The 13,282-nt window shown below is 44.1% G+C and overlaps 1 protein-coding gene across 1 annotated transcript in view; it reads right to left on the reverse strand.

The window, feature by feature from the left end:
- Positions 1-12,972, reverse strand: part of LOC105570194 (retinal guanylyl cyclase 2) — a 28,558-nt gene extending 15,586 nt beyond the window's left edge. The window contains exons 1-7 of the mRNA XM_012027212.1: positions 12,711-12,972; positions 10,385-10,548; positions 8,684-8,810; positions 6,497-6,649; positions 3,480-3,855; positions 1,614-1,912; positions 882-984 (exon numbers count right to left, since the gene is read on the reverse strand). Of these exons, the coding sequence (XP_011882602.1) occupies positions 882-984; positions 1,614-1,912; positions 3,480-3,855; positions 6,497-6,649; positions 8,684-8,810; positions 10,385-10,548; positions 12,711-12,972 (1,484 nt within the window). The remainder of the gene's footprint in view (positions 1-881; positions 985-1,613; positions 1,913-3,479; positions 3,856-6,496; positions 6,650-8,683; positions 8,811-10,384; positions 10,549-12,710) is intronic.
- Positions 12,973-13,282: the final 310 nt, after the last annotated feature.

Raw genomic sequence — 13,282 nt, forward strand, 5'->3', positions numbered from 1 at the left:
GAGACTTCTAATATAAGACAGCAGGTTTCACAACTAGGGCTTTCGATTGGATACGCGTTTTACAATTCACGTGTACAGGTAATCCGTATACACGGATTTAAGGTACCTTCATTCACGTGTACCCGTGTACGTGTCACGTGTACACGTATAGCCGTGTGTGTGACACGTGTATTCGAATATTCGTGTACGTGTGATACGCGCAAACGTGTGCAAGTATTTATCAAAATTTGACGAAAGATCTCTATTTCTGCATATGTTGTTCGACATATGTATACGCATAATTCCAGCGTTCCAAGTTTTATCTAGATTTTGTCACATAATACTCTAAATATTTCCCTACCGAGGTATACACGGCTGCACGTTTACATACGTCACGTTCACGGATATTCGTGAACACGTGTCACGTTCACGTCTTCACGGATTCACGTAAACGAAGATTCTTTAAATTCGTGTACACGGGTTAAAACACGGATAAGTTAAATGCACGGATTACACGTGCAGTCTGGTGCACGTGTACTAGGGAGCTCTAAGTTTCAACATCCAAATTTAATCACAAATCTTTATTCACAACGATTACACGACATAGCAATGAATTGTCCACTAAACGGATTTCACTCCAGGGGCAATAAATTAACGATGAAACCGACAGACGGTGCCTATTAATTTAGCAAAAAAAAACCCCCCGCTGTCCCATATTAGGAGCTTATCTCATAATAGGGGACTTTCCTCTACATATATACGCAATTTCTATTGAAAGGAGTAAAGAAGAAGTATTTCTGGCGATTAGGGGCAACAGGAGCGTTGACGCATGCCAGTTTCTACGGTTTGGCTACGGGCTATAAAAATGGTATGATGTATAACGTGATAAAGTGATCGCTCACCGGATTATAATCGCGACGGCGATGGCGACAAAGGTGAACAGCAGCGACCCAAGAATAATAGATACGATATGTGTGGTACGGAAAGACATGTCGGCCAAGCCATCTGTTAAACAATGAATGCACTGCATTACCTTATTACGTTATCGGACGGTATTTTCGGAATCGAGGGAGCTGCCGATATCGATCCCGATCGGAAAGGTACAAAGGGAGGGCCCTCTTTCTTCGCACCTTTCCCCCCCATTCCACAATTATCCCGTCCTATTTTTGACAGTACCTTTCTCTGATCGCTAACGCAACGCGGTCGCACGAGCGTCGGCATCGTACGTTATAAACAAAATGAATACATTCTCTCTTTTAAAATCCCGTCTACGAGATATATGTACCATTCATGAGTTAATCACGCACTATTGGTTGTACGTCATCGCTACGAAGTGCGATTTTCCGTTCGAAATGTTACTGCCTTTAGCGTTCCATTTATTACACATCGAGGGGGAAACCGCTGACGAAAATCTTGTACACCACTTTATCTTATTATCTTAATTTATCTTGTTTTATCTTATTTTATCTCATTTTATATTTATAATGCTTCAGCAAGGCCTAGTGCCCAAACTAATGCCCCAAAAAAGCCCAAAAAATGCCTAGTAATGCCCAGTAATGCCGTAAATCTGTACACCACAATGTCCTCGGCGGTTTTCCCCCTCTCGTTACGCATATAAGGGAAAGAGAACTCACTCTGGCAATCGCCGTCGACGTCGCAGGACGGCAGATCGGGCGCCTCGATGTTGAGAAACGCCACCGCGCTTGGCGTCAGCTGCTGGACCACCAGCCGCTTAGGCTCCTCGGACATCGCGAGGATCGGCTTCCAGCCGGCGTTACGCCAGTTCATTAGGGCGTACGTGTACATCTTGTTGTTGTGGCCGTCGAGACTGCTGTTGTCGCGCGTTAGCACGGTCAGCGATTCGTTCAGCCGGTCGAGCAAAGCCGGCGTTGCGTAATCCTGCGTGCCGTTGAGGACCTTCCTCACGTCGTACCTGCGTAAGAAACCGTCGGGATGCTTGTCTCGAGGAGGCGAGGCGACGCGGCGTCGCGACGCCCCGCCGCGCCGAGGACGCCGCGGGCCGTTCCCGTGAGTTAATCACGGTGGCGAATTACACGGATCGACGCCTACAATTAACTCGGCTCGATGATCCGGCAGGCGCGATTTGTATTATAATTCGGGATCGTCATGTTCGCGCGGCGCGGCGGTGGAATTTCGTAATTACGTATAGCCTCGTTGTTGCCTCAGTCAAACAAGGGGAGCACTTCGATTAAGGTCAACCTCTCATTGCCAACTGACTCCGCGTACAATTTACGTCCCCGTCGGGTGCAGTCGGATTTGTGTTAAACAATTAATGCGAGCCTAGTTAGGAATACCAGCCAATCAAGAATTATATAATTTAATTATTTGGATATATTTTGTTAGAAACGAAAAATAGTTTCTATTGTCTCTACAAAAGTAACGATATGTCATCAAATTGCGTCATCTACAATGGATATTTATACAAACTGGATACTTTGTTACTTTTTATATTAAAATGTTATGTCCAAGCAATCGAGCATAAGATTTTACCGGAAGAATCAAAAGAGACAATAATATTAATGTGACAAATTTTTAATACTTATTCAATAAAAATATAATGCAAACAATCTCATATTAGGAGTCTATCTCATAATAGAGGACTTTCTCTATTAATGTTAATTTGCCAATGAAAGGCCTTCGACGAACGTTATTTTTTTCTACTAAAAAGCTGGATATTTTTAATTATTATAAAGACATATTCCTGAGGAGATGAAAGCTGTTGCTCGCGGCTGTTGCATTATAGCGTACTGATATATTTCGCTGATATTCCGAGGGGTCTTTAAAAGTCTATCTTGAAAGGATTTTCTAAGTAACGTGGAATTTTTGCCATTATAAATCTTCTCTCGCAACGTTAGTACTTATGTCCCTTCTTGTCAAGTATATACGAAGAAAATGAGCTACAAGTATTCTGAAGAACAGGTGATTAATTACGCAATTCCGCGGACGTTAATTAATTTGCCAACGTGACTGCGGAATTATTCATGATCCGTTGCAGCGTTCTTGCGCAACTGCGACATTTGTTGATGACTTAATCGCGATTATTATTAATAATTGAGACTTAAGATGCACTGGCTGATACTTGATATTAAATTCCAAAAAATATTTACGGCGTAGAATATTATTCATCACGAACGGTACACCGTTTACTTGTAGGATAACGCAACGAGGGATTTTAGCCTGAGAGGAAGAGCTGCGAATATCGTAAAAGACCCTTCGTATCCACGTCGATCTCGAAGAAATCAATTAATCACGAAATTAGAATAGATTTTGTTATTTATATGAAATTTATAATTAAAAATATTTGGAACTAGGTAGCCTATATCTTCGTCAGTCGATTTTATATTCCGTCTAATTGTAAGAATCCGATTTTATATTTCATGAAGAAGCTGTATTATTCCACGGGTCCAGAGTGTCTCAAACCCGCAACTACTTACGTCGATAAAGCGGTCTCCGGGTTAACGTCGTTAATAATTGATTACCTCTGATCGAGTGGCGCGACCACAAGCAGATTCTCGATCGCGGTGCTGCTGAGATTCCTCGGCGGGGCGAATCTTCGCGTGGTCTGCTGCACCCTCCGCACTCTCTCGTCTCTCTCCGGGGTCGCGTGCGGGCCGGTGCGAGTTACGTTCGAGGTAGAAAAATTGGAAGACTGAGTAATCGCGGGGTGGGCCAAGGTCGATGGATCAGTGGGGGGTGACGTGGGCGGCGTGTCGTCTCTCGGAAGGAAAAGGTCGATATCCTCCGTGTGGATCATCAGGATGACGGAATTCTGGATGTGCGTTTGCCACGCGACGTTCAGCTCGATCAGGACGCGGCTCGTCATCTCGTCGAGTAGCGGCAGACAAAGCACCGTGGCTGAACAAAAAAAAACAACAAGGATCAAGTTCACGTGACTTGCGTGACTATCTGCGTGCGTGATGGTTTTAAGAGCGATATGAAATACTCGCGATTGCGGGCTAAAGAGCGACTGGATAGGCGATTTGCGATCCCAATTGAGTTATTTATTATTTGTTGTTTGCGTGATTATTTATTGGATTTTAAGTGACTTATGATTCACTGATCGCAGATAAAAAGATAAACGAAATCTGTTATTTAAACATTTAACGTCCTATTAACGGCTCTTTAGTCCTTATTCCTGTGAATTTATGTTTATCACACGAGGGCCTTATGAACTTTATTAATTTATTTAAATATATCTATATTTTTTAATATCCTTTTTGTAAGGTCTTTATAAATCGGCATGTGTAGGAGATCTTTATATAATATATTCAGAGTGACATTATTTTATATGTAATATTATTTTAGGAATTGTATTCGAGCAAGAGAGGGAGAGAAAGGGAGAGAGGAGAAAGGAGATCTATGGCAGCTGTTTATCCATGTTAACAAACTTGTTTTATTAATAAGTTTGTTTTATGTGCTTAGCCCCTGACATTAAGGGGTTAAACTGATAGTGTAGTAGCTGCCACATGTTTTATGATCAGAAAAAAATAGCTCGTTCAGTATTCATATATCTAATTGGACGAGGCGAAATTGAATAAAAATTCGAAATATGTATTTACCGGCGAGCTTTCTATAAAAACAATATTTGAAAAGTCCAAATATGTTTGATCAATATGAAAAATGAGAAAATTCTCATGGTAAATAGTAAAATCCATCCCTTTTTATTATAGTTTTACGTCAAGTCATACAGCCCCAAGGTGTAAACGCGCAATACTCTTTACTGCATGAATGTACTACGGATGGATAGGAGAGCGAAGGGACGAGCGGAAAAAGGGCACGGAGAAGAGAAGGGCGAATCACGGAGAATGATATATCAGCTAACAGCTAGGGAAACGGCCAATCGAGCGGAGGTTGAATTTATAGCCGTACATCTCTATAAACCTTTCAGGAGTACTTTAAAGCCGGAGATTTTAATTAAAATATTATAGGAAATGCTGGGGGTGAAGCGCTACGTAAGGCTAATTAATATTAACTAGCTGCAGGAAAAGAAAAGAGGGACGGAGAGACGCTCCCTTTCAACCGTAGAATACAGTCGTGACTCTGAAACGTATATTGCGACGACAAAACGGATTTCGGACGCAATAATTGAGCGGGCGAGGCTCCCTTTTATACATAGGAAAAGCCATTCCGCGATTTCGTGTCCTTTACATTTGCGTAAACGACGCGGTAATTATGCCCTCCTCGCTGGCAGGTCGCGCTTACTTCAGCGAAACGCGAAGCGAACCGTTCATTCATAAGGCTGAAATTAATTAAAACGAGCGCGCTTCGACTACGTCATATCTCATATTGGGATATACGCTGAGCCCCCCCCGCCCTCCGCCTGGAAAGTTCACGTCGTGCCATTAGGCGATTCATTTGCATCCTCGAGTACACCGACGGGCGTCGTAAATTGTCGTTAACTAAGTTTCCCGCGCTTCTGCGGGGATGCTGAAGCGCGCGATTATCGGCGGCGATGTATAAAAAGACATTTCCAAAAATCGCGACGAAATTTCCCGGACGGCACGCGGAGCGTTCGCCCTTTTCTCATACATATTGCAGTTGGAAGACCCGCAGATTGGCCGCAGGGTGGGTTTTATCGCCGCTGAACCCCGGGCTCTCGGCAGCCGAGCGAGTCTCGCTACGTCTTTTATGCACGGCGGAAACATTTAAAAAGACGTTGTTAACTCCACGACCGTCTATAAACACACGCCGCGCCGCGAGGGCAATCTTCCTGTCTGTTACTTCTACTCGCCGGGAATTGCGCCTGCCGTGCCATCTTAATCCGCCGTATAAAGCGAATAAAGGATTTGTAAAGAGATTCAGAAATAGATTTCCACTTAGATCCAATTCTCAAAGAGCATGTAAACAGCAATAACCCGCACCTATCTATATTCAACGCTATGTTTATTTTACTCCAGTTAGTTTTCGACGCAATATTAATTTCCGAGCGATTAATTTACTCTACCGAAATGTACCGAATTTGCGTGTTTATTTTAACGATGGATGCCCGGCCGTTTGACGATACCACTCCGTCTCGCGGAAAATAAAATTTTACTAGCTCCGTTGGCCAAAAGGTCATCGCTGGAAAACCTCTTGGCATCCCAACGTAGTAGGGAAGAAAGGAGATCGGATCTAAATCGAGTGAAATTGAGTTAAAGTCGGAGGTTCCGAGACACCCTATGTAAATTCGCGTCGACAAAGGAGCGTAATTAAAGGATTAAGTTGCGAATACCAGCTGGAATAGTTGGTGACATCGCCATCGAACTGCGTCGCGGGGCGTTAGAGCTGCATAAACGTTCTCGTTCGCGAAGGGATTTCAGGGCAAAAGGACGAGAGGGACGCGCGTACCTGCGCGTCGCCTCACGACCGTTTAATCCTCAATCCGATAGTTTCGAATAGTTACTCGGGCAGGGAGGGAGGAAGAGAGCAACATATACACCTCGGAGCTGGCCGGCTGTGAGTGCCGAGTAATGCCCGCGAGTTCGCCGTGTAATGGGATTAATCGTGCGTTACTTACCGCGACGGGAGACGCTGTGCATGGACCTCAGAATCCTGCGGATCTGCTCGAGGGTGGCGCGATGGGGTAGAATCAGATGGTACCGCAGGACGACGTCGATCCTTCGGAACGCGTTGATTACAGCGCGATCCAGGCTGGACCACGGCTCGCGATCTGCGGCATCAATCGTGTCCCTCCGTTTAATGCGCATTAAAATGCAACGTGCACGTCGCATCGCGTTTTAATGGACAATCGGGCAGTCGGCACGTTTCGGCCCGTCCCCGGTTGTTATCGTCGTTATCATCCCGGATCCTTTCGCGCGTATTGTTGTACGTATTTGCGATTTAATCCCCAAACCCTGGGCTTGTGCCGAGCCAAATTGGGCTGTGACGTCAGGGACGCGGAGGGCCATACGTAATTTTCCTCATGCGGCGCACGTTGGTACAAACGAGCTTTTTTTGCATCGCGCATCTCTCTCACATCGTTTGACGGGAGCTAACTTGCAAAATACGTTACGTAATTCTCAGGCCGAGTCGTGAATTAATAAGGACTGCAGTTTTAATCAACTGTCGCGACGTATATTTTTGTTGGAAATGCAGGACGTATTTAAGTTAAATTTAAATTTCATGGCATTACTCTGCGGGACAGAAGCGGGAAGGAAACTACCGCCGCGTTTTCAACAAGTTATGGCGATTGATGTGATTACTGGCGAATCAAGAACTCTAGACGTAACTTAGTCGGTGAACAGCAACAGTGACGTTATATCAATATTGTAATTTTCCACCCATTAATACAAGTGTCACATAACTCACGTTGAACGTAGAGGAAAGTCCCCTATTATGAGACAAGTCCTAATATCGTTAAATTACAAGTAACCGAAAATTACGGATTCTTCAAACCAAAATAACGAAACTTTATCCCTCAAATTAGGAAGAGTTGAAGTTGTTCATTATTCCAATTAATATGCCAGGTAGCACGTGGTTCATATACGTTTTATATAGGGGAGAGTCTCCTATTATGAGATATGCTTCTAATATGAGACGGCGGAGTTTCTGCTAAATTAATAGGCGTCATTTGCTGCACAGTTGAAAAATTTGTGCTGAATTTAACAGATATCACATGTCCCAAAAACGGTCCACACAAATTTTTGTATTAATTTAACACAATACGGATATATTAAATAATCACACTAATATTCTGTTAATAGTTTGACACAAAATAAATGCAAATCACAAAATAATTTGAAACAAATTTTGTCTAAAATTAACATATTTTTAATGACAAAATGAATTTGGAAAAATGTAATTTTTACACTTTACGGATGTAATAAGTCAAATGACGGTTCGAAATCACTCTCACTTATGTTATATAGAATAAAATCATCATACGCAAATTTTAACAGATAAATTTTGCTACTAATGGTAGCAACTGAAATAGAACATGTGTATTGTACGTATCAGATTAAAAAATAAGTACACATTGTGTTGTTTTAACATTTCTTTTTAGTTATTTTAATAATTTTACATTTCAGGTCAATTAACACAGGAGCAATATGTTAAATTAACACATGAACATTTAACACAAAAATTTGAACCAGCATTTTTTAAAGAAGAAAACACAAATTTTTCAACTGGATGGTTCCACCATGCATTTATTTGTCATTGGAGTGAAATCTCTCTGTTTAGTAGAAAATCGATTGTTAGATCGTGTAACTGTCGCAAAAAAAAAAGATTTGTGATTGAATTCGGACGTTGAAAACCTGCTGTCTCACTGATTAGAAGCCTATCTCATAATAAAGGACTTTTCTCTAACAGTTACGTGTTGCGTAGGAAGTTATAACATTAATATGTCACTGTCAGTTGACGTTTACTGGGCGTCACATACATGCAATCGATACAAAAATATAAATCTTTATAAATTATATTTTTACGAACATTTGAACAATTTATATACAATATCTTTGTTATATCTAACCTATCAAAAATCACTTTTTATTAATCCTATATTTGATAAAGGATAAAATAATTTCGAAATCATTTGAATCGGACGTGGATGTGGGCAGTAAAATAAATATTGTGTACGGATGGTTAAAAAAAAAACGCATAAAATTGGAAGAAAAATTGAAATAATATTTTTTTTTATCAACCAACGCTGTTCACTCGACAGAATTTATTTAGAGCAATCCCGTGAGTGCTCTCAAGGACTTACCTATACTGATAACGGCCGCGGTCTTCCACTGCAAGTGCAGAAATATTTTCGCCACGGCATTAGCCATTGACGGTAATGACGGGGAGAGCCTAATGATCGAGGAGAGATCCCTTTCCTCTGAGTCTCTCTGGAACATAAGTTATCGATATTCGCGATCTCAAATTTTAACGAGGCGATACTCGAGACGTTTTATTTTCGGTCTACCGTGAATCTATTCGGAATCGATACTGCCCGAACGAACGAAATTGTTTTACAGGGAAATATTTGTAAAAATTTTACGGGAGATTTATTTTTATATCTGCATATATCTTTCCAAAAGCAACAACACACATGCATACGGTCTATTTGCGTTTGTCATAGTAAAATAAAATCCAAAATGTTCCTTACAGCGTACGCGCGAGTTCGCGCAATAATACCATTTCGAAACAATTTTTTCACCCGTTTTTAGTTAAAAACTGTTTCGGTAAAGGATTAAAAGTTAAGTACAACAGCACGTTGTGAAATTCAATTCCCTTTTAGACAAGAGCGGGAATATCCGAAGGTGTATCCGTCGGATTCGCTGAAACAATGACAACTGTCGTATCGGGGAACGTGTGAAAAATCTATGAGCAGATAAAGACGAACTTTTTAGCGGGGTGGCGATTTGTGTCGCTCGAGAGAATTGTGCTTTACCGACACGGTGAATCAAAGGGAATGTGACGAAGCTCTGTACTGTTGCCTCACCGAGGCGCCCGGCGGAGTACGTACTGCGAGTTTGCAGCTTACGCCGGAAATACCCCTAATTGGACGTGCGCCAATTAGAAAACTAAATAACGGGAAATAATCATTTATCCGATTCGGTTGAAACGTTGCTCGCAAGTCGGCATTATGTAAAATTGGCTCTTCCAGTAGAATCAATTGCGCGGAGACCGAGGCGAAATTTACGCCCTCTCCAATTTCACTCCCGGATATTACGGTTGTATGTAATTATTTACGAGCACACAAATTTTCATCATTTTAACTTATGCCAGCCGGGAAAAAAACGCAACGGGCTAAATAACGTCGCGCCATATTTCACGGTTTGCTACAAACGCGCCCGGCAATAAACATACCGCGAGTTTTGTATTTGATATTTCCTTTCTCGTCCGCACGTCTGGCGACGCAATCTTTATGACTCGGCGCACTTTTGTTATTCCACAAAGAAGAGCGCGACGTATCTATTTGCTAACAATAATAACATTCGACCAAGGTGCGACGTCGACGCTCCGCGAGACGCGTGTCGGAGTATTAAAAAAAGTTTGCGTTGATTTCATCTAAATAAATGGCGAAACACCAATGCGTATCATAAATGTCACGCGTAGATTAATTTTTGAAATAGTTTAATGACTCGTATAAAATAGTAACGACGGAAATGTCTATGGGAAACGTTTCGAACGAACGTGACGCAAGTGATGCGAGTCAACGACTGTCGTACATACGCGAGGAGCGCGGCACTTAATTAATTACTCTGACGCGACGTAAAATTCTGGATCTTCCCCTCATCTCTTCCTCCGAGGCAATAGCCGCAATGTAAAAGCGTCGCCTTATATCAAGTGTATTTTCGCAGAAACCAGCCGCTCCTCTCGAGATACCTCGCGGGAGTGTACCTTAATTGCCGTTCGACGGCTCCGATAACTGTGCAAACTACGAAGATCGTCTGCGAGTAAACGCGATAACACTCACCAGCGGGCAAGTCCAAGTTAGCAGCGGTTTATTCCCAAGATGCGCGAGTTTGGCGGCGACCTCGCAGATCGAGCTGTCGAGGGCGGCTATCACCGCCTTCGTGTTGCTATCGCCGAGAGCGTGGATCAGCGCGCCGAGACCGCCGGTTTCCGTCTCGCACGTCACTGCAAATCAATTAATCGGACCATTTAGCTGCCGGGCGATTAGGAGATCTCGGGACCGGGGCCGGAGTGGTCCCCGGCGACTCCCTGACGACTTGGTTATCACAGCGAGACAGACACGTTAAAGGGTGGCGAGCGAATGTGTGACGTACGTACAGTCATGGGTAATGAATCGTTTCGCAAGAGGGGAAGTGACTTGTTTCACCACTTGTTTCTCTCTCTCTCTCTCTCCACCGAATTAATTATCAACGAGCGCGGGAACAATTTCCCCTCTCGCGAAACGATTCATTGCCGGTCAAGTGTATATCGATTTAATGGCGCAAAATTTGGAATGGGTCGACCACTATCGATTCCGATGAGCTCGCTACCCTCCCCCGTTCGGGGGATAATAACGCGACAGTCGCCGCGCTTCGCGCTCTCGTACTTCGCTCGTCGTTACAACCGGCACTCAGCAACGTCGAAACCGTGTTTGGATCGAATTGGCATTGAAACGCGATTCTATTCAGTCGCGCGTACGTATCTCTCTCTCTCGAGAGAGATACGTACATGCGTCTGTGCGTTTGTACCGGGGGGGGGGGGGTACAACGGCGCAAACAATACGGCGGAGACGCTATTAGCGGCGCTTCCTGAATGCGGAACTCTCGATCGCTCTCGCGGGAAAATCGGGTTTCCGGCGGGGAGCCGGCCTGAGCCATTCTCGAGCTTGGCGTATCAACTTCGTGCCACGCGAATCGCATTATATTCCGGTTGCATCGTCGACGGCGCGTCAACTCGCCACGACCATTTCCACAGGACGCGCACCGTCTGCAAACGGCGAACGCCTCTCTCTCCCTCTCTTTCTCTCTCTCTCTCTCTCTCTCCCCCTGTCTCTCCGTCTCTCTGTCTGGAGAGCTGAACCAAGTGGGTAACCACTAGCTAAAGTGCCTCACCGATTTCATCTGATTACAAATAATTTCATTTAATTGCAAACAATTCTTTTATATGCACGTTTAAACACATGTTGTTAAACCTCAAAGAGCTGTTAGATTTCCTCCAAACACTTGTATTATTTTACTAATAGTATTTGCTTGCGGAGGTAATTTCAATTAAGATTCTAGTATTCGGTCACGTGTTTCCTTGCTTCCCACTTTCCCCACTAGTCTAACCGTGGTCTTAACGGAAGCTAATTTTGTACTTGTATCTACTGTTCATTGTTCCAAATTTGCGCGCAAAGGTGTATCAACGTTTCAACTTACTGTTGCTCCAGCAGCAACTACTTCAGTCTTGTTATGAAAAGAATAATACGCGCTTATAGGTGCGAACTATGGCATATATTTGGATATTCACTAAAAGAAGTAAACTTTTTGGAAAATGAAAACGAGTTGAGAAAATGTTCAAATTTAACGTTTCTTGTCTAACAAGTGATGAAACTTGAAATGAAGACAAAACGATTACACGGGGATTTCATAAGGATTTCATGATTTCGGAGACACCGTTTCACGATTACATTAAAGTGGTTGCCCCTTTGAAATGGACTCTTTGCGGTGCTCGCGCAGCCCGGCGCTTATAGCGAGCGACCGGCACGACCGGCCGGGTTTCGATTTGAATTCTGGTAATGGGATTATTGGACGTCACGTGATTCATGCGCGTGCGAATTTAGGGCCGGCTTGATAACGCGCAACGGAAGCGCGCGAATGATTATATTACGCTCTGTATATCGCGGATATACGCGTAATACCGTTACTCCCGGTGGGGGAGGAGCGAACATTACGTTAAAATTTAACATTGCACCGCTGGCATGCAGCGAATGTACCGCCAGCGAATATAATTAATTACCGGGGGGGAGAGAAATAACCCTCGAATTAATTAATGTATTCGAGATTACGATGCCGCGGCGGTATGTTTCGCGTTTATCGCCGTCTTTCGTACACGTATCCTCCCGCGTGCACAATTAATCACCGCGTCATTACGTATCATTGGCCACTTGTAAATTCTTGACGTTTACGCGGCTGAACCACATTTTCCAGTTGCACGAGTCTCACGCTGCAATTACATAAAATATCCAGACCGTAGGTTCTCCGATCGCGTGTAAAATTCGCAATTCGCTCGCACGGCTCTTCCGCCTCGCGCTTTATTGAATAAGTATAGTGTAACGTCGGCTAAGATCCGACACGTAATGTACTCACGGGATCGCGGTAACACGCTGATCGAGAGCTCGCCGGCCAGATCGGGCGAGCGCTCCAGGTGATCCTGTATCTCGGTGACGTTGATCTCCCCGTCGCATCTCTCGCCCAGGAAGATTATTACGTCCGCGTCGAGCCGCGCTGCCTCCGAGGGATAGGTGGACGTGCACGTAATACGACCGGCTTCGACCGCGGGGGTAAAGCACCCGGATAGGATCGCGATCGGGAGCCACCACCAGAACCGGCGAAAACAATTCCCGGCCATGGGCCCCCCTGGACCCTGCCGACCGCGATGTCACTGCCACCGCGGCGGGGAACGGCGGGACAGCACCCTGTTCCGAGGTCGATTCACCCTCCTCGCCTGTGGAATACGTAAACACATGGCTCACTGACCTATTTGGACGTACGTAATGGGACTAACTCTTTTGCATCCGGGGGCTCGGAGTGTTCCTACAAAGTCGCCTCGCAAGGATCCTAAAAGTGATGCATACGGTGCACACGAAATGTGTGCTCGTTAAAATAATTCGTTCTCGGATACACCGCGCGATTTCTTGTGCTGTAGCTTCGTTTTAGAT

The sequence above is a fragment of the Vollenhovia emeryi genome, unplaced genomic scaffold (genome assembly GCF_000949405.1).
Source record: "Vollenhovia emeryi isolate VEMERY1.0 unplaced genomic scaffold, V.emery_V1.0 DF939121.1, whole genome shotgun sequence".
Lineage (NCBI taxonomy): Eukaryota > Metazoa > Arthropoda > Insecta > Hymenoptera > Formicidae > Vollenhovia > Vollenhovia emeryi.